Source organism: Cebidichthys violaceus, unplaced genomic scaffold, assembly GCF_023349555.1.
Source record: "Cebidichthys violaceus isolate CVI_PGR_0920_01 unplaced genomic scaffold, fCebVio1.0.p SCAF_2, whole genome shotgun sequence".
NCBI lineage: Eukaryota > Metazoa > Chordata > Actinopteri > Perciformes > Stichaeidae > Cebidichthys > Cebidichthys violaceus.
The window spans coordinates 9,902,760-9,925,034 of NW_027176372.1; the positions used below are offsets into that span (position 1 = coordinate 9,902,760).

The following is a 22,275-nucleotide window of genomic DNA, read 5'->3' on the forward strand; positions in this document are numbered from 1 at the left end:
AGGTTCACAATTAGCACATGTGACGGACGTGAAAGAGTCCTTGGAGGATCTGTATATAAATATATATATATATATAAATGTAGATCTTGTCTACTATTGATACTCGTAATGCTACTAATAATGTGTTCCAACCCAGAGTGCAAAAATAAAATGGATGTGATGAAATATCCTAAAAAGTAATATCTGATGTTTTTTTTAGTTGGCTAAAAGTGCTACGACCTTCTGCCTTTTCACACAACTTCAGCTTGTTTTGCGTCATCTGACGGCTGTCCACAGATTTCATAAGAGCAGAAGAACAATTATGAATAGGATGAAAACATTCACATGTACAGTGTATAGTATGCCTATTGTAATATAATAGGCCGACTGCATAACCAGTGACAAATTCCTCACCGCAAGACTAAAAAGAGCGCAGAATACGCCGTGAAATTAGTAAATTGATCCCTTTGTGAACAGTTTCTGCAGCCAACAGTGCTCCATAGAACTGATCAAACATTATAGATGGTGATTATCTATATAAAAACTTCTATTCATAATGGATGGCATACTTGTATTTTTACTATAAGTGGCTCATTTGTTTGAAAATATAGAGACATGATTGTCCATTGTATTTCCAATGTTAATGTGTTCTTAAATAAATTCACAATGAAATGCATATATGTCCTGTTATAACCTGTTTTGGGCTGCAATGTTAATATGAAGTTTTTTAATCTCGAGTTTATTTGACAAGCATAATAAGTCTCATGAGTTAACATTCCAATCTGTATGAATATTGGCGTAATCTGTGTTTCTAAGTATTCCACATATGGAAAATGTGTAATGTTTATGAGTTCGGGAAAAGGAACCCCTTATTGTGTATTTCTCTGTATACCTCTGCGGGTAGGGCACGTGCCAGAGAGAACTGCAGGTGACCACGTGGGGCAGTTTGAAGCTATACCGTTGATAATTACAGTGATGGTAAAGCAAACAAGAGTAAACGTTGCATCTTCACCCTCAGGGAGCTGTGCTGAGGTCAAGGTTGCAGTTTCCAGTTACCATGACCCGCCCAACTGTTGACGTACACCTTTCACGTTACCCGAAATATGCAAATGAAACGGCAGAGCCACACACTCATAACACCCGTGATATACACTCTAAGAAGAGTTAAGAACATGTTTTTCAACATATTCAAAACTTACATGTGTGCTCTATAAATCTAACGTGTAATCCATAGTTACAGAAGCTCCAGTTTAAATCCTCAAAAAAGCTCAAAGTGTGCCTTGTGCCGAAGATCTCGCGATCACAAGTTTCACTGGCCGTATCACTCCGCGCTGAGCAAACCCCGGGTGTAATTCATCTGTATGACACTTCCCCTAGATGAATACGGCCAACAAACTGGAAAATGTGTAACAATATACATGTCACTGTCTGTAGATATGTAAAGGCTACATTACTGTGGTGGAACACTGTCTCAGCATAGGTTCGCTGGAGTTTACCTCATGCAAAATGCGTGCTGGGTAGACATTTTGGCTCCGTCCGGACCATGTGAACACAGTCTGGCCGCCGCATGTATGGAGCCACAATGATGCCAGTTGCAGTACTACGTCTCCAGGCTGCACTGCAACTGTGAGCCCTTTAAGTGCTCGTGTCGGCGGAAGGCTTTCTAGCAGTAGCGCAGTGAGAGATGCGTTCCAACAGAGACTTCCGGCTTCGCCAGCTGGTTTACAGCATAAAAGGGTGACGTTTTATTTTGTATTGTTTCAAGTGCAGTACAGTAATTTCGTATTTTCGCCATAGACACTAAATTAATAACACATGATATATTGGTCTCTGAAAAGGGGGTCTCTGAAAAAGGAGTACAAATATTATAATATGTAGAGGTGAAACAATTAGTCAACTTTGTAGAGAAAATTATCCAGCAACTCTAAATTTAAATTATTCAAACATGTCAAACATGATCTGGTCCAACTACTCGGATGTGAGGATTTGCTGCTTTCCTCTGTTTTATATGTTTGCTATGTCTGGGTTTTGGAGTCTTGGTTGGGCACACTCAGAGAAGACATCACTTCGGGTCCACAAAATGCAAAGTATTCTGGTGGGCATTTTCACCATTTCTGACAATTTATAAACAAATTAATCGAGACAATAAAAGTCAAATTAATCAATATTAAAATAATAGACACTTTTAGCCCAATAACATATTTTTTTCTTATTGGAGACAACACATAACCAGCTGGCAGCGTTTTGAAGTAGCCTATTGACTGTACATTCTTCTTTGGGTGAACATAGTAACTACAGACTAAGAGGAGTTGTACAGTGTGACTGGGCCTGCAATGTTGTTTATTTTAAACAAAACAGTTCGAATCATTGTATGAGAATAATTTACAGCCAAGCATGATAATGTCTTACATAATTAGGAACGTTTTATGTCATCTTAATGTTTTATTCATCTAGGACGCATGGGGCTTTTATTTTGAAGAGCTAATTTCGGAAGTGTTGTCGTTGTTGCTGCTGGTGAACACAGGCCGCAGTGATTTGGTAGCCGCTGCAGTAGGAGGAAGGACCGCGGTTCTACCCCTTCTATCTTTCAGTTTCGTCTCGAAATTTTTATCGGTGGTTGCTTCTGGTAACGATTGGTACATTGAGTGTACAGTAACGGAGCTCAGTGATAAATAAGTTGTAGTAGTACCAACGGACAGTGATATCAATCGCCATTTTAATCGCACGTTTTCCCTGACAGAAGCGCTAGCACAACAATGGCTCTGAAAAGAATTCACAAGGTAAGGAAGTGAACGACGAGGCCCAGGATTTCGCAGTTTCGTCGGGGATTTAATTCCAAGCTTGACCACCTGATACTTGTCTGTAGGGTTTAATAAATTGAGAATAACAATACAATATTGACTAAATAACTCAGACTTTGCTTCAACAACTAGCTAACGGTCTCTAAATAGCGAGTGACGACAGTGAGAGCAGCAACGCGCCGCCTGTCTCTTCTCTGAACCGTTATACTCTTTAAGCTACAAGTAGCCTTATGATGGCTGTTCTTGGTTGTATCACATCGGTTCACCATCGACGTATTGTCTGTGTTAGTTATGCCAGTTCTAGTTAACGTGATGTTAGCTGTGAGTTAACGCTAGCTGTCTCTGGCTAACATGATCTCCCGGTGGTTGGCTAACTCTGATAAGCTTCTGATCAAGCTAGCTTAATAACGTTACAGTACCGCTAGCTGTTAACGCTACATCTTTATAGTACATTAACGATGGTGTATATTCGTACGTGTTCATGCTATCGGGTATTAGTTTCCCCATACAGCAGTCAAAGTAGCTAATATTCATTATTAGTTATTTGAGCTAGCTGAACCCGCTCCTTGATTTGACAGATAAGTTATCAGCTAACAGCTAGCGGTGTGACGCTAACGATAGGACTCTCGCGCTTATTTTATTAACCGATTTCTTTGTCTTTATTGTAGTTAGCTTGTATTTTGATGGTTTAATGTTCGGATGCAAATATAATTGTTACAGCCAACAGTTAAAGATGGATGTAACCTAACGTTACGCTTCCGTATATCTAATCCCTGTTTTTTTCTTTAACGTTTTATTGTCTTCGTAATGCACAACCTGTAATTAGACATCTTTAATGGTCATGAATAATAGTCGTGTTAGGGATATTATTTGGCATTGTAATTGTATTCGACACATAGCGATATACAGGAGACCGCTCGTGATGTTAGCAGTGTGTCGTTGTGTAAAAACAGGCCCCACGCGTTGTTCGCCTCTGATGCCATGTTGCTGACAGCAGGCGAGCAGCACATCGTGATTATGTCGTTTGTTAGATTAAAACAGCTGAATGCCGTGTTTTGTCGGGTTGTTGCTAATTCCCCCCGGTAACGTTAGGCTGTGTCGTAATGAGGCTAACCAGCTAGCATTACGTTTCTACCACTTTACATCCTGTTCTGTTGTCCAACCCGAGCGCCTCGCTAGCTAACATTGGCACCGTAACGTCACACTACACACGACGAGCTTACACTCTTGTTTACCAGAGTGTCTGGAGACATATCGTCGTGATCTCCGTCTGGCTGTCACATGTTCTACCTGTTGTACCTGGAGAAATGCTATTATGTAATAGCGGTCACTCCAACAATCAAGGCCCACGGTGCTACTGTCATGTCAGTGGGCATTGTTTTGTGAGTTGTTACTATGGCAGTGAGGCTTTGTAGTAATTATAGTGGCACTGGCTTTTCAGATCTGTTTACAAACAGGGATTTAGTCAACCAAATAGAGGGCTAACACTGGGCCTCTGATTATTAATATCACATTATTGAAGATCCTTTTATTTCTGTGAATTTGTGGTATTTTTCTGTTGTCATTCCCAGTTCTGTAATGGAGGTTATTGTTTGTGGAAATACTGTCCAGGACCCGATCAAGTAACTTGACATTTTGTTTTGTCTCAGGAGTTGAACGACTTGGCACGGGACCCACCAGCCCAGTGTTCTGCAGGACCAGTAGGAGACGACAGTAAGTTCATCCTCTAAACCAACATTAACCTGGTAGCTGTGTGTGAGTGGTGCTCAGTCAACAAGTTCCTGGTGTATCCTTCTCAACCCACAGAAATACATATTTATTGGTTAAAAAAAATGACACCAAAAGGAATGCCGTATAGCTTATTCTTACTTATTACAGACTGTGGATTATGTCTTTCGCCCATTGGATAACTATGAATTGTCTCCAGATCTTTTATTTTTTATGTGTTTAGGTTGGATCTGAAAAATAGTTTGCAATATTTTGATTGCCACAGACTGCAACTGGAATACGTCAAAGGTTTTCAAGCCTAAATCTTGTAACTTGGAAAGGAAACAAAAACATGAGTGGATGTGCTGGCTTTTTATGTGAGGAGTCCAGAGCATTTAACTAAATTAAGGAAGTGTCTCTGTTCTTTTGAGCAAGCAGAACCAGGAAATACCTGGACTGCCTGTTTCACTTTTGCTTTCAGGACAAGTATAAGGGGAATTCTTATCTAGCAATAATTTAATTGTTTTGTAGTGTAGGAGTAAATGACGACTGCGATTTTTACTTCATTATTCATGTAAATATATATATATATATATATATATATTTTTATCCTATAAAGATTGACCCAAAAATAACACTTTTTCTGTTAATTTAAATACATAGGATTAAATACATTGTATATATACTGAAGATACTTCATTTGAGACCTTGAAAATATATATATATATATATATATATATATATATATATATATATATATATATATATATATATATTAATAAATTCAGAAAAAAACTGCTCCTGTCAACAGCTTTATACATTTTCATAAATCCCCTCTTATTCAACGAAAGTAAGCAGTTATTTTAAAGGGGGGCATGTCTTCAATCCCATGTCTTATCTATTCTATGTATTTGTTTTAAATTTAATAATTTATCAAATAAAGCTTTGCCAAACTTGATCATATATATTTCTGCAGGTACTTCCACAAAATCATATTTTATTTTTGCACCCCTCATCCAGGATCCCCTCATAAAAGACTCAAACTATCAAATGGCATTATCTTGGATTAAATAAAAAAATACATGATTTGGGACATATGACATTAGTTTGCAAAATTGGTCAATGGCAAAAAATATCCGACAGCATTAAGGACATTAACAGTGGGAGTCTGAGGCCTATCCTCCGTTTTCCCTCATATGAGCCTGTTGTTTTGACGTTTGTGTTTTCATTGCGTCTTAGTGGCTCTGCTGTATAAAATTAACTTTTTCATTAAGACAATAAACGTGTTTATCAGGTTTCCACCTGTGTTTTCCCGAAGTAGCCCGTCGAATGACGAAGTTCCCCGTTTGTGCAGTCGATGCAATTTGTAATGTGTTTTGTCGTCGGTGCAAAAATAATTGGCGACGACTCTGCAGGACACAACTTCTCAGCTGAGTGCACTCACACACACATTCATACAGGGCATGTGAGGCAGGACTGATACACACATTGGCATGTTTCTCTATCAGCACGCTCGCGTTGTTCTGAAGCGGAGGCTAGTGGTCGTAAAATGTACACACAGAGCGAAAAGTTGAACAAAGAATGAATATAATAAAGCAGCCGGTTGGACTTTTACAATTCACTGTAAGTAATCCGAACATGAACCCTTGTAGTGACTTTGTCCACTTATGCCGTTTCATCATGACATGCAGTCTAGTTCTGATTAACAATGGCTCAATCAGTTTCTTATTTATTATATTTATTTGAGATATTTTTTTATTTTGATGACATCAAGGTCTTGTATTGTGTTAGACATGATGGGATCGCTTCTTCTTCTGTGGTGACGCTGCTGGAATTATACATTTTGAAGTTTGGTTTATACATGAAGAACTAGTCATGTGGGTCACACACAGTGGCAATATTTTTTCCCATTTAAGGGTTCATCTTATTCTGTTTCACCAACACAGTGGCAAGAGTTTTTTCCCTTATATATAAAAAAAACTCACCATATGGACGTCTTGATTATTGTGCGTCTATCTGTCAACAATTTACACACACTAATAGATTTCATGTAAAAATGATCTTTGTATTTGCTTGTGTGGAATTGATTGGTTGAACTAACTGTAACCCGCCACAGAAAGAACGTTTCACAAAACGTATAATGCTACAGCACAATGATAAGTGTTGATAGCAGTTAACATGTAACTTCCTGCCATCCAACATCAAACAAACCGCTCTGCTATAAACTACAGGAAAGTGCTTGTTGTAACATAATTGCTGTGGTTTACTTTTCTGTTTTTTCAATGTGAAAATTTCCCTCAGACCTGAACAGGACAGCTTTAAATGCTACTAATTCAGATTCTGATGGTTTGTATTGGTGTTCCCAGTTTGTGATGTCCATGCTTTTTTAAAATTATTCTTCATGTCAGGATAACAATTTCCTCTTAAGCAGCAATTTGGGTATTAAACATAGAAGGGGCTATTTGTGAATGTAGATGTGAGTCTACTGCCATTATATGACCCTTTACCATTTACAGTTTAAAAATACCTCTTCCAAGAATATCTGTCCCGAGTTGCACTTTATGTAAGAGCCTGTTACTCAACTGAAAGAAAACAAACGCGCTTCTTAATGTGGCATTATTTATGCAAACACTCAGCCATGCGTTGTGTTCTTGGTGTTTCCTAAACAATTCCTCTGTTTGTTTTTTTTTGTTTCAGTGTTTCACTGGCAAGCCACAATAATGGGACCTGTAAGTATTCCCTTCTTGCATATTACTGATGTAGTCACAGCCTTAATAATACTGCTTTGGTTTTTGCTGGTAATTACCATTCACACAGATGGTGAAAGAATGTTGTTGTCTTTATTTTACTCTCACAACCTGAACTCTTGTCTTTGAGTCATTAACTTATTTGTCCTCCCTGCACGGTTAGTCAGTAATGAGATGAATGGGCTTCTCTCTCCCTGCATTAGAATGACAGTCCTTACCAGAGCGGGGTTTTCTTCTTGACCATACACTTCCCCACAGACTACCCCTTCAAACCGCCAAAGGTGAGCGAGACATGCGTACAAAGCAGCAGCATACATAAACAAAGTAACAGCGGGGCACATCGAGTGCCTCTTGCCTGCTATAACATGTCACGGCTTTACATCATTAAATTTCCTGTTGTTGCTCTCACCTGCCCTCCCCCCCTACATTTCTTCTCTCTCCGTCTGTTTTCAGGTTGCATTTACCACAAGAATCTACCACCCAAATATCAACAGCAACGGCAGCATTTGTCTTGACATTCTGCGATCACAGTGGTCTCCGGCTCTCACCATCTCCAAAGGTAGACCGTTTTCTTTTGTTCATTGTTCCAGATAAATGACAAAATGCAACTGTCTTTATAAACGGCGTGTTAACACTAAAGGAACAGGGGAAACAAGTTGGTTTCCTTTTTAAATGAAACGGCTTCCCACAAACACGCAGAAGTCTTTGTATGAAACTGGAGTGCCCTCTCCGTAAATGTCAGCTTTAGAGCTCTTCATGCAGTGCTCACTACTGGACCTGCTATAAATATTAGTTTTTTATTTTATTTTAAATCTTAGTTACATGTATTATAAACAGTTCTATAGCTGTGACAAATACTCTGCCTGACTTACATCTCAAGGAAGTTGGCATCAATTCTTAGAATTCCTGTTTTATATTTGTGAGTCCTGATTGGTTAACTGGTCCATTCCAGTCCTCCTGTCCATCTGCTCTCTGCTGTGTGACCCGAACCCGGATGACCCCTTAGTACCCGAGATCGCCCGCATCTACAAGACGGACAGGGAAAAGTAAGTTTGTGTGTCATTCAGATGTTTTTGGATTTGTCAACAGTTCTGGGTGGAGATGCACTGAGACCTGTTCTGATCAAAGTCAGCGTCGCAGACTGGCTGCTGGTGGACAGAAGCTCCATCTTGCACATTTTCAAACCATTGTTGGTGGTATAGAGTGTGCAGCAAACGCATGGGATGTAACAAAAGTTTTACAGACCAAGATTTTTAAATTTTCTGTTTGAAAGCCAACCGACACAAGGATAGCAGGTTTTACGCATGTGTCTCTACGGGTTTACATTACGGGAAGTGGCTTTAAAGATAAACACACGCTTACTGTTCAAAAGTAATAAGTCTCTTAAGACGGGCAGACACTGAACGCATTTATTTCTGACAGGTCAAAAAACTTTGGTCGGCCATCTTGCAGCAAAACCACGGTCCAATTTTCCCCATTTTCCTCAATAACCTGCGTTGGGCTTGTTTTAATATTACAGGATTCATATTTTACATATATATGATGAAACTGAACATCAGATTGCGTTGTCTACATCGTCCAGTCATCTTTGGCTCCATATTTGTCTTGTTTTCTTCTTACTTTCCGTTCATAGTAGAATTATACAAAGTATTTTCTCTTTGAATAAACTTTATTGAAATTGTCAATGGACAAAAGCAACTGGGAGTTCCGTGTATACGACAGCGTGAGCACCATATAGTGGCCGGTCAACCGCTCCGTACAGTGAGAGCAGAAAAGTCGCAGGTTCTGGCCGGTCAGGAAGGAGGATTAAAACGTGTAGTGAGTTCACACAACGTATGTATGCAAGATTAAGAGAAATGTATGTATTCACCCTTTGAAATGGATAGCTGCATCCATCTAGAGGTACTAGTTGTGGTTTCTCTCCCCTGACCGCTGCTCTGAATGAAACCCAGCAACTTGATCAAACTATATTTCAAACGCTCATTTTTACATTTATCTCAGAAGCGTTTCTTACCAGGAAATTACTTCGCTCGTGATTAATCCATCTGGCTTTTGGGAGTAACACAACCGTACAGCTGCTGCAGCTCAATTTGCACGTCGATGTGTTATTTTTGTACCCGAAAATCTTGCTAACAAGTTGTGGCTGCGTGAAATGGGAATATACAAAAATGTGATACATGGATTAAATAATCCTCTAAAAGCTCTTCAACTTGTCATTCGTCTGTGGTTCATGCATTTCTGAGCCATAGATATTTTTCATTTATATAAACATTATTTCTGATATTTGCCTATGGTTATGAGAAAACATGTTATTCATAGCCGACGCCCAGTTCCAGTACAGTCCAGTTCACCTGCAGAGTAGCTGCTCCACAATAAACTCACGTTTTAATGCTCATGTTCACCGATGATATGAAAACATCACTTTTCTACGCAGTCAAAGAAATACAAAGTGTGCCTCCTGGTCACAGTGCTGTCCTCGGTTTCCATCACAGTTATGTAGTCAGTTTAAGACTGATGGAGCTATAAAAGAGGTTGTGATTTGACTGACAAAATGCGACTCGGGAGCTTCTAGACTAGATCGATGTTAAGAGGGCAGCCCTGAATAATATTATGTGCTCAGAAAACATGTCCTGTTTTTTTACAACCATTTTTGGCTGTGTCCTCAGCTACATTATGATGCTGCGTATTGGCCTGTAAAGACACCTCTCAGCTCTTGGGACATGATAAACAGAAACAAGAAGACATCACATTCATCATTAGCTCTTCTAAAAAAAAAAAAAAAATGGTGCAAGATATTTCAGAACCGTTTGTGCCCTTGTAGAGTACCAGCCAGCTGGCATCTTTGCTGCTGCTGCAAGGATAGCAGCTAAAACGTATAATGTACACATGGAATTGAATGGAGGTGACAATGTTGCAGGTTTCCTAACAGATTCTTTTTCTTTTTTTGTAAAAATATGTAACAAAATCCTCATGTTGCTAAACAACTAACATCCCTTCTCTCTATCTCTCTCTCTGTTTCTGCTTGTTCACAGGTACAACAGAATAGCTCGGGAATGGACACAAAAGTATGCAATGTAGTGTTGGGTTAGAATCATGGCCAACAACCTCTACGACATAAGGTTAGGGGAGCTTCAGACGTAAAGAGAAAACAAACAAAAAACCATTCAAAACAAATGAAAAGTTTAAAACAAGATCTTGTTGGTTTCCGTTGGAGTGCTTTCTTTGAGCCACGCCTCCCCTTCACCAGAGTACCTGTAAAACTCCCTCTGCCCCCCCCCCCCTCTCTCTCTCCCTCTGTTTGACTCTGTCTCCCTTCCCCTCCCCTCCTGCCTCTCAGCTCACATGCCCTCCCTCCAGTGTACATATTGTCAGCTTGCAATGGTAACACCCATCTCTCCCTGCTCCTTTTTCACCTCCTCCCTCCTTTGTGATCTCTGGCCCCCTCTCCTGACTCCTGTATTCTGTAACATGTTGTCGCCACACAGGTTGGGCTGCTGCTCCCCTTACTCCTTTTTTTTTTTTTTTTTTTTCCACCCCCCCTCCCTGACGTTAAAACTTGGAGGGGACCCTTTTTTCCTTTATTTCCCTAATTATTTAGGGGAGTGGGGGACAGTAGGATTTTTACACTCTGCATCCTTTCTTGTTTTGTCGCCTTTTATAATTCCCATCTGTAGAGGTGACAATTCGAGAAAGCTGTTTGTTTTCGCACGAGTCGAAGGGCACTCTGTATTTTATATGATGAATACTTAAAAGAAATCATTGCAGGCTATGGAAAAAAAAAAAGTGCACATGGCCTATTTTGGTGTTCTGTTGGATTCTATGAAAGGACTTGGATTCATCCCCACACCTGCTCCTAAACCCCCCTTCCCACCCCAACTAAGTTGACCCCTTTGTACACACACACATAGACACACATGCACGCACAATTGTAACCCCCATGTCACCCTCACCACTACCGCCAACTTTTCTTTACTCACAAAGTGGAGGTACTGGACCAGGTATTTAAGCGATTTATTTTTCCTAGTTTAACCTGTGTTTTTTTTATCTCCCCTCCCCGCCCCCCATAACTCTTTAGGTTGCTTTTTTTCTCCTTTTCTTATTTGGTTTCTCTTTTTGTTTTTGCTATTGTTAAATTAGAGGCTAACATCTTAAATGGCTATGGGACTGGCTTGGGCTCTGGGTGCGAGGAGAACCCACTCTTCTTGCACAAAATCTCTGTATATTGAATTACCTGAGAGGCTCGTTGAGCTTTGTGTGTTGATTAAACTGTGTAATAAAAACCCATTATTCCTGTGTTGACTCATTCTCGGGCCTTTGCATGCAGAGGTAGGAAAGGAAAATGTCCCACAGGTCACTTCCATGGATGATAGGATAAATAATACCTGGTACACGGTGTTACTTTCTTTATGGGTATTGGGGTAACTGAAACATAAAGGGTTTTGAAATTGTTCAAAATCAATGGTTAAAAGTGCGTGGTGTATGGATGATGCTTGTGCTCTAGTTTGAGTGAAATGAATCAATATATGGTTCAAAAGAATGCATTTACACGATAATAACATTAATATAATATAGCATACCTAGGTGAATACCCTCGGATATGGCACTTCAAATTTAAGTGATTTTTATCTCTTTTTCAAATGTTACAAAACTATTTCAATGGTAAGATGATAGATTGTTTTGTTGCCCTCTGGTGGTGATTTTATGTAATTGGAGTGCATTACATTTTAGTCTGTGGAGACTCTGGATCAACAAAAAGTTTCTAAAGATGGAACGGAACCTTTTTCTGTTAAACAAGTTGACAGGTTTTTCAAATGAAACGCAGACAACACGTGTGTGGATCATCTTTGCATGAACATGATTAAAGAGAAAATACTCCTCGAAGGGGAAATGGGTCTCGCCAAAGATCGCAGCCATCAAGATGATTCTCCTCTAGTAAAACCCTTTGGCATCAACCGACGTGCAATTAACGGCATGAATGTTAAATGATTGAGGACAGCAAAGTAACAATGCTTATATACAGCAGTAAATTAAAGAATCAGTCATGTCATATATTGGAAAATGTGGCTGTGAAAAGCTCCGGAAGTCGGCAGAAAGCAGACTTTGACATTATCTTGTCAAATTACTGTCATCACGGTCAAGAATTCAATTAAGTTTAACAATATACAAATATCCACGTGGACACCTTATCTTTGTAATGGTTAGCGTGAAACCCCTTTCATGTTTATTATCCAGAGAAAAGAAATTTCATGGATCAAATGTAACATTCTCGTTGCAGTTCAGCCCTCAAACAGCAGTAAGCGAAGCCGGAAGTGCGCCGAAGACGATTTAGCATAGTTTGTATCCGCCCCTCCTCCTCAGACCTGATTGGTTGCCACACAGTGACGTATGAGGCGGAGCACAGCGCCTGTAGAGCTGACAGAGTTCAGGAAGACTCCCCGGATGACCTTGCTGTTGAGCGCAGAACACAAACAAAACAACGAGCAAGGGAAATATGACAGCCCCAAGTTTAGCAGCGATGCCCGCACTGCCCACATCGGGATTCAAGTTATCAAAAGGTAAAGTATTCAAATTAGCTAACTGCACGCTAGCATTCAATGAGTGTTTTGGTTTGCTGCAACGTAAACTTAACATACCTAACGTTACTCAAGGCTAGTAACGCTGACAGCTAACCTCACGGCCAAAGTTGTTTGTAGACTAACAGTTGTTTGGAGACTAGTACTTGAAGCGCACATCTTTAAATGGTTCTCTAATTTCTAAAACCACTGCAGTGTAAACCGCTCCTCGCGTTAGCTGACTAACAGCCACTTAGCTAGCTAAGTTAACTGGCCAGTCAGATGTGTTGGATAGAGACGCACGTCGTGTTTCCAACTTTAGACGGTGACTTTGACAGTCCTGGCCCATCTGCAGAGGCCGTACTTGGAGGCGATCCCTGCATCTACTTCCAGGAATATCTTAATGTATCATGGCCTCCAGCAAACAGCTAATCACTGAACTGGCTGATCCAGACTGACAGCATGGCCCCTGTTGCTCTGGTTTTACGGCTCTACATCATGTGATGCCAGATACGCCTCTCCTTTGCCTTGTAAAAAACAAAGCCAACATGATAGGCCACTGCACGCACCTCCTAAAGTTTTCAGTTTTTCTCCGCATCAGATAGACGGGCCCCGTTCATTAGCAGACCTTTTTCTGGTGATGCAACATGACGAACCTGTAGGAAGACGGATTTCTTTTAAATCCAGAAAGTCCTGTCTTTAACAACAAAACCATGAGCCATCCAAAACCTTAGGTGTTTTTGTTACTTCTCAATGGGTGAAAGGTGAAAATGTCAACAGATTGATGCACTCAACATGTTAATTCCAGGCTTTGAATAGCCTTGACCTACAGAAACTTACAGAAAAACAGTGTTTAACATAGACTTAGTGATACAAACTTAACATTCCAATGGTACTTAAACAGGCTTTCGGATGTGTTGAGTCATCTGTGGTCATAATGGAGGCCAAAGTTCGTGGTAACATTAGATTGAACTGCGTTAAGCTTGGGAGATGTGTCTAATATTTCGTCCACAAAAAACAGTCTGTAACTTCTTTACCGATCCGTACAGAGAAAGGTGTATTCTGTATCTGTATGCACACTGTGATCGTCTGTCTCTCTCCAGAGCACTTGGTGGTGGCCGTGCCGGTCGCAGTGGTTGCAGCCGTTGGAGGTTTCCTGGTCAGCCATTACCTGAGTGGGCGCAGCTGTAAAAAGGGCCAGGTGAACACGTCCATCAGTAAAGATAGCCCCAAAGTGGTCCACAGCTTCGACATGGAGGACATCGGCACCAAGGCTGTGTACTGCCGCTGCTGGAAGTCAAAGAAGGTCGGGCCTCAGTAGCTCTAACCGCTGCTTGTTAAATTAAACACTTTTTAATTTTACTTTGGTAAGAATCTGAAGTTAACTTGAGTGGGAAGCTATCATTTTGTGTAGAGGCTACATCTTAAAATAATAGACCTCATATACTGAAATGAACCCAAGGGGTGTCCTCGAAATGGAGAGAAGTTGTTTAAACAAGAACTTTAATTCTCTTCATTGACGTAGAATAAAGAACAAGGAAAATCAAAGTTACCACATCGCTTAAGTCTGTAAAGTTCAATATTTTGCTTATTTTTAACCACTTGGGATTAGGGGGCTTAAGTAGAGCTGTTTCTGTGTTTAACTTGATCACGATCACAAAGATAAAAAACAAAAGGTGTTCCATCCCCTTGAGGCCAAGGGTGACGCAGCTAACATGTCTGTTTCTCTGTCATAGTTTTCAGGTGCGTTCTGGGAGGTTTGGTATTTGCTAACTGCGTTCACTCGTATCGTAAAGTACAAAGGTCTTCAACTTTGTGACAGCGACTTATTGTTTCCCTCTTAACGTGCCGCATTCTGCTTACAGTTCCCGTTCTGTGACGGAGCCCACGCCAAACACAACGATGAGACCGGGGACAACGTCGGGCCACTCATCATCAAGAAGAGGGACGCTTAAGCCACCGGGTCGAGGAAACCTCAACCCTCCTTATCTCATGCGCTTGGCCCCAGTTTGTCCAATCATCATCATCATCACCACCACAGTGTCAACAGCAACGGGTACGGTTTGACGCTGTCACAATGCTAATCAGACAGTGGAGATTCTTCATAGCCCGGAACAGAAACCCAGAGAGCGCAGAAAATGTTGTGAATTTAGATTTCACGCCGTTTCTACATTAGAACTTTGAAAAATCAAAGGTCATTTGAGGAGAGATTAGGAAGGGACTTTGACAATCAGCTGTTTGCATTTTCCCCAACTCAATGTGAAAAGTTTAGATCAAATTCTAACCGGACCTGATGGAAGCAAAATATTTCACCATGCAGGCGTTTTACCTTCCTGTCTGGTGTCACCTGTAGCCTGCCCCTCCCCCCCTTCCTTCTCTACTCCCATGGGTGTGGAGCAGGTGGTTGAACCCTGATTACTGGGAGCTCTTTGCCTCAGCCGGCCCAGTGTTTCATTTGAATTCAAGGAAGGCCTTGAATTTACACCTACAGCCCACGCCCCAGAGTCTGAATGCACACAACCCATATGAATGCTACGTGTTATGAATTTTGCACTAAGAGCTGCTTAGATAATTAAAATGGAAGCTGTTTTTTCTTTCAATGAAATAATACTCTCCAGCCTTCAAACACTATATCTTGCTGTTCGTAATCGGTTACTGTCTGCTATCTGAGGAAACCTGTATAATTAATCTGTATAGTGTTCAATAATTCTGCATATGACTGATATATTTAGCTTTTTCGTTAGATTTGTTTTCTACTGGCTGCGGTGTTTCTGACTCGATTCGTTGTTCTGTACATTGTGAATAAAACTCATCGAGTGATCTGATTCGTAGGCTTTCTCGTGTTTATTTTTCAGAGGGGCTTCTCCAGGGGGGGCAGGCAAACTGTTACATTGTTTGTTTCCAACCCACAGGATCAAACGCACTTCACTGAACAACTTCACCTCTGTTAGCAGCGAGGCAGAGCAGTGTGTTTATGGATTAACAGTGGACAGGGATAATGACTAAACAGCCCTGTGTTGAGACTGCAGTGTGTGTGTGTGTGTGTGTGTGTGTGTGTGTGTGAGTGAGTGAGTGTGAGAGAGAGAGAGAGAGAGAGGCATTGGCTGGAGGTGAGTTGAGAGGGGGGGGGGGGGGGGGGGCTGCCCGTGCTGCAGTGTCCACCAGCACCAGTGGCCATTTTAAGATGTGGCAGTATTTGCGGTGACCACTAGAAGACGCTGTGTTTACACGGATAGTCCAGGCCAGACAGTGTACGCGAGTACGGTGGGCCCCTGCTCCCATAGTGACACGCACAGGCACGCCACGCACACACACACACGAGCTCACGCACGAGGTATCTGGCTGCGTGCCAGATGCAGCGGAGGGCTCTCACAAGAGGTGGAGTGGACTCCGCCGTCCCCGCGTGAGGAGTCACCTTTAACAGACAGCTCACCAGTGTGTGTGTGTGTGAGAGAGAGAGAGAGAGAGAGAGAGAGAGAGAGAGAGACGTTATATATATATATATATATATATATATATATATATATATATATATATATATATATATATATATATATATATATATATATATACATCTACTGTACTAAGAATATCTACGTAGTACGAGCTTCTAGAGGGACATTAGCAGGTCGGCTGAATCATGCTAATAGGCCAACGCACTTTGACTGATAATTAGCAGGCATTCAGAGTAGTTTTGGTGACAATAAACCTAGTTTAGAAAGTATTAAGTTATTACGTTTTAGTTTTTCCTAATAACTTCATAGTGTCGACCATATGTTACAAAAGAAGCCGGCAAATTGAGTTCAGCAGTCATAACATAAGAGTTATCTTGTAACGGAGAGGTTATGACACTGACTTCCGGTGTGGATACAATTGATAATCCAGACTATTGACTATCATGTTTTTTTCTTTTCTTTCAGGCGCCTTATCCTTACATTTTAAAATAGCTGTTAAAGTAAATATCAATTTATCCGGTTTTTCTGCGAAATCTGACACATTTACAACACTATGACGTTGATAAACGTGTGTTGTATACAAAGCTAATATTTACGTCTCTCTTTTTATGCCATTCCAGTGTTACCGTCACTAATTACTAATACCGTCTACTAAGCTGAAAGCCCAGACAGGTGGTTTTAATTAAGTTAATTATACATTGCAGATTCTACTACTGCTCCACATAGACACCCGTTTTTTCCATCACATTACAGAAGTGTATTCACCGAGTAAACAAGACATTTGAATGAATTGAGGTAGTTAAAGACAATTTGTTTAAATGCAGCTTTAATATTTATTGCTATAATATTAGACTGCTGTAATAAACAATGTCCATGTCCTGATTTAAATTAATTAAATAAGGATTTGATTATATAATTATATTTCATTTTGACATATATACATAGTTAGTGTTTAATATGTCGGGTACCTCTAATCATGACACATAGAAATGAGGGTGACAACTGTTCCCTAGTAGTAACGTCCGTTAACACCCATGCATATTAAAGCTGGGTTTAATTTGTCACCCTATGGCAGCCCCCCCCCCCCCCCCCCCCCCCCCCCCCCACACCGACAGCTCGTCCGTGTGCGTTCAGAGTGCTCCCTCGGATATCGTGGGGTCGCTCTGACCACGTCGGTCTCGGCTGCAGAGTCCACTTCGCATTTTGAGCGACGCCCCCAAATTCCGTGCAGAGTGTTTGCAGACCCTCCGGGACGGAGAGGTGGAGGAGGAATCGGCAGCTCCGCCGTCCATATACGCTACAATCACCACGCCATTAGTTCATGACTTCATCATATGTTTGACAGGAGAGTTCGGGCCGCAATTCGCAAGGTAAGGGGAGACGCTTTGACGATACTTCCTGTTGATTTTCGCCGTTTAGTTTTTTTTTTGTCGCCTTATTTTCGCTGCGCGCGGCGCCGTGTCGCAGCGACCACTCGGACTGTGGTCAGCCCGTCGTGGCGTCGGTCGAGCGCCGTCTTCTTAGGTAACCTTAATCGCGGCGAAACGATCGATCGGGCACCCCGATCGACCCGCTAAAAGGGTTCACTTCGTTGACGCGTAACAACATATATGTCCCGGGTTTCAATCGCCGGGGTAGATTTTGCTACAAACGTGGACACGGAATATAGCCCTGGTCTTTTTTTATCCACAGCAACCGCATCGTTGCGCACCTCGCTCACTCGTCGTCGATACCAGACAAAAGACAGCCTGTTTTTTTTGACGGTCCTCTATTTAGTCTTCCTGAGTTGAGCTTAAGCTTTGGCTGGCACACATAACAGCAGTCGTCAAAATGTATTTGAAAAGCGCGCTCCACATTTGACCTGCGCATATGCGCATATCTTTGCATATTGTTGTCGCTCTGTTATTGATTGCATTGATATACCGTGAAATTCTTAAAGGGATACTGCCTCCTGTATGCGGAAATCACGGGCAAGCCATGCACTGTGTCTGATACATGGCCCTGTTCCTCTCTATTCGAGCAGTTTGTTTGTAAAAAATCTACATACGTATATATTATTTTTCTCTTAAAACACGGATTCTCCACACTCCGATTCTCTGACAGTGTTTAGTGTCTCCCGGCCGAGAAATATCCTCCAGTCCCAATCCCCTCTGTTTACTCTCTTTCTGTATTCGTCCCTCCAACATTTCTATTCTTAACCTTCCTCTCTTCATCCCCCATTCATTTCTAGCTCTCCAGGACTCTGAGGCTGCTGCAGAGAATGGGAATAGGGACACAGGCCAAGGCTTGCCATTTTGGCTGAAGTAACAGCAGGACGGTTGTCAACCCCGCATCGGCTTCAATCCCCTTCTCCCTCACCTCTCTTCCCACACACACACACACACACACACACACACACACACACACACATACACAAGGACAGACACCCCCCACACACAGCCACTGCTATGTCCACTGCCGTAGACATCGCTGGCCCTTCCTCCCCAGATCAGGCCCACAGCAGCGCTAAAATCCCCAATGAGCCACTGAGACCCAGCCTTAAGCGCTCCAACCACCCCTACAGCCTCTCCCATTACATCTCCACCCCTTCCCCGGCCGTGGACGTCAAAGGCCTGATCCAGCCCTCCCCGGCACAGCAGCGGGCTGCCCAGCCCGCGCACGCTAAGCCCCGCCGGGCCCCCTCCTGGCCCGACATGTGGGAGTCGCCCAGCGGGCTCCACCTGGCCCACGCCGCAGAGCTGCTGATGCGCGCCGGGCTGCTGGCTCTGACCCCCCGCCACCACGGAGCAGGCCGGCCTAGGTGCACAGAGCAGCCAGCCGGCGAAAAGGGAGGCTGTTGAGGCAAAGGGGGACGGGGAGGGAGGTGGATCAGGGCCCGAGGAGGAGGAGGAGGACTCCTCTGGATGTGGCACCGACTTCCAACCCTTCCTTGGTGCCTGGTTCCCCTTCAGCCCGACTCTGTTCCCCCTGGCGGGCTTCCAGATGGGGGGAGGCCACTGGAGGAGCGCGGCCATGGGAGCGGAAGGCATCGAGGGCCTGGTGGCCGAGGGCTACTCACCTGGCTCTCTGGGCGGCAGCAGTGGCGGGAGAAGGAAGAGGAAGAGGTGCGGGGAGTGCGTACCGTGTCGGCGTCAGACAAACTGCGAACAGTGCAGCAGCTGCCGCAATCGCAAGAGGGGACACCAGATCTGTAAATACAGGAAGTGCGAGGAGCTGAAGAGGAAGCCGGGAGGTCCCGGGTTTGAGAGCAGAGTGTCTGGGTTTGATCTAAGGGCCTCCGACTTTACTTTGGGTCTGGCACAGGAGAGAAGCAACGGCGCCTTGGATGGATAGTAATGTACGTGGTGGCAGCATTTGTCAGAGGATCCCGGTTGGATGATTGTTGAGGAGCTGCAGCTGATACAAACACACAGGGACACCATGTTAACACACTCGGACTGTGGTTCGAAGATCTCCGGATCTCGCGTTCAACAAGGAGCTGCAGCTCCGTTTGAGAATGTCCACACTTGTTTCCCATCCTTTCTTTTGACAATCAGTGAATTGGAGAGGAGAGAAAGAAGGATACCAATGTGTGTCAATATTTAGATGACGACAAAAATGCTGTAAATAGACTGTAAATATCTGGAAAACATTATGTCTTTTTTTACATCCCTTTCCAGTTTGGATGTATTGTGTTTCAACTTAAAAAAAAAAAAGGAGCCAAATGTTTTGTTTCTAATGGGGAGTTTTGTTTCTGTTGTTCTGACGTCACTGCATCAGTAAGAAATGAATGAGTTCAGCCGAGGCTAAATTATTTCATGTGCAACTTGTACTGTATAGCTCTGTTTGCCCTTTTGAAATAAAAGAAATTGGCCATGTGTAATTGTCTACAGGCTGGGTTTATACTACTGTGTGTGTGTGTGTGTGTGTGTGTGTGTGTGTGTGTGTGTATATATATGTTTGTTTTAATTGGGTGTATGTGTCTGTTAGCCTCCGTGTTCCTGGTTGTACACACATGCACACGTGTGTTCGTATGTGTGAGGTTGTGTGGATTATGAGTCACCTAATGGTGTGGCTGAGAGCCTTATCGCAACCCACAGACACACACACACACACAAACGCACCTACACGCTGCCTTGGCAAGTCCGGTGCATGCACTGGAACACACCAAACCTGACACGCACACGCAACAACAAACACTCTCTCCTCTATTCACACACTGACGCAATTTCCCTTTTTATTCACAAGTGTAGATCACATGTAGACACACACACACACACACACACACTACCACGTTATAAACAAAATACACCGCAGCTGCACTGAGGCTACAGGGTGGGTTTTTGCTTGTTGCCGTAACGATGGCTGATGTGATAAGACCTTCTTCCTCGGCGCCACACTCCAGGGGACCGCAGGGAAGACGTAACCATGGCAACGGCCGGCCCGAGGTGTCACGCTATAATTGGGCCACGGCTGCACTTCCTGTGTGCCTTCAGTCAGGGGGATCGCAGAGGGGACTGTGTGTGTGTGTGTGTGTGCATCTGTGGGGGTTGAGTATGCGTGCGTGTGTGTGTGTGTGTGTATGTGTGTGTGTGTGTGTTTGTCAGGCAGGGAGAGAGAGAGAGAGAGAGAGAGAGAAAGCACAGCACGCCAGCCAACGCAGGACACTGCCAACTCATGGAGAAAAGCAGCGAGCTCCAGCATCATGCGAACGCAACGCTCCCACTGAATGAGGAACACAGTCTTTTAGTCAAAGTCCACAGTCTAGTGTTTCTTCATCTCCCAGACAAAGGGGGAATTTCAAATTCTTGGATCTGCAGCTTTTTTTTTCCTCTTTCCCCTCACTCCCCCTCTCTCTTCGGTGCCTTTTCTAGTGATTTGGAGCTTAATCCCCCCCTCCCTGTTCTCGTCACGCATGCACACACACACACACACACACACACACACACACACACACACACACACACACACAGACACACACACAGACACACACACCGGAAATCTGTGTCACCCGCTGCCCAGCAGGTCCAGTGACTCCCTGAACGCCTGCAGTCTGGCTCCACTGGCCTGCAAGATGGCAGGAGAGAAAGGAGGAGGAGGGGGGCAGAAGGAGGGATTGAACGGAGGACAGAGAAGAGGAGGGTTGGGGGGAAAGGGGGGGGGGGGGCTTTGAGAGGGAGAGTTGTGGGAGTGGGGGAGGAGGAGGAGGAGGAGAGGGGGGGTGGAAAGCGGATCTAGGGAGAGGGTGGAGGGAGGTGGGGGAGAAAAGAGACGTGGTGAAGGGCAGAGAGGGAGAAGGGAGGAGGGGGGGGTGAGGGAGAGGGGGTGAAAAAACTGGGAGAGATGAAAAGCAGGCCACAGGGGGAGAGAAAAGAGAGAGAGAGAGAGAGAGAGAGAGATACGCAGGGAGGAGGACGGGGAGATGGACAGCAGGGGATGAAGATAGCGTGGGCCCAGACAAAGAGGGAAGGAGAGGAGAGAGGGAGAGCGGCGACGGAGGCCGAACAAAATGCAGTGAGACGGAGACGCAGGGAGACGAGAGGTTAATGACGTGTGCATTGTCCAGATAGCCGGTGTGTGCCGTCACAGACCCCTGTGGAGCTTACATATGTTAGCACCAGCGGCCCTGCCCACTCCGGAAAAAAAAAAAAAAGAACTCCTCTCACACACACTGCAGTGGAACAACCTGCCAGCCCAAAGGCAACCTGCGCTGGAGCTGGGCGGACCCTCACTCACGAGCCAGACCTTTGAAATTTTGGCCATTGCGTCTGCTTGGAGACACTGTGTCTCATTGTGAATTTTTTCTTTTTTTTTCCCTCCCCTACACTGGCTGTATCCCCAGTGTTAGAAAATGTGTAACAGCTTTGCAGAAACAGCATCTTTCTGAGATCATTCCTCATTACGCCCTCTGTAAATCCATTTGTGGTCACTTCTGAACACGTGGGAAACATGTTACTCCCAAGCGGACATACAATGGTTTCTTACATCCCTGAAAAGCTCCAGCTCATCTGCCCTCAGGTTATATTTTGGTGACACTAGGGTCAAAGGGGACTCT

At 43.4% G+C, this 22,275-nt stretch overlaps 3 protein-coding genes across 3 annotated transcripts; all 3 read left to right on the forward strand.

The window, feature by feature from the left end:
• The first annotated feature begins 2,500 nt into the window (after window positions 1-2,500).
• Window positions 2,501-11,527, forward strand: ube2d2 (ubiquitin-conjugating enzyme E2D 2 (UBC4/5 homolog, yeast)). The gene is made up of 7 exons (XM_068714306.1): window positions 2,501-2,759; window positions 4,430-4,493; window positions 7,185-7,216; window positions 7,438-7,515; window positions 7,688-7,793; window positions 8,187-8,280; window positions 10,267-11,527. The coding sequence occupies exons 1-7, from the start codon at window positions 2,736-2,738 to the stop codon at window positions 10,310-10,312; spliced, it is 444 nt and encodes a 147-aa protein (XP_068570407.1). The 5' UTR covers window positions 2,501-2,735; the 3' UTR covers window positions 10,313-11,527.
• Window positions 11,528-12,632: 1,105 nt separating this feature from the next.
• Window positions 12,633-15,611, forward strand: zgc:110843 (uncharacterized protein LOC541492 homolog). Its single transcript, XM_068714307.1, has 3 exons — window positions 12,633-12,789; window positions 13,890-14,092; window positions 14,652-15,611. The coding sequence occupies exons 1-3, from the start codon at window positions 12,726-12,728 to the stop codon at window positions 14,739-14,741; spliced, it is 357 nt and encodes a 118-aa protein (XP_068570408.1). The 5' UTR covers window positions 12,633-12,725; the 3' UTR covers window positions 14,742-15,611.
• A 1,764-nt stretch (window positions 15,612-17,375) lies between these two features.
• On the forward strand, window positions 17,376-20,103 carry cxxc5b (CXXC finger protein 5b). The gene is given in 3 exon segments (XM_068714308.1): window positions 17,376-17,611; window positions 18,472-19,012; window positions 19,014-20,103. Coding segments are annotated over 2 exon segments (885 nt in total). The 5' UTR covers window positions 17,376-17,611; window positions 18,472-18,688; the 3' UTR covers window positions 19,575-20,103.
• Window positions 20,104-22,275: the final 2,172 nt, after the last annotated feature.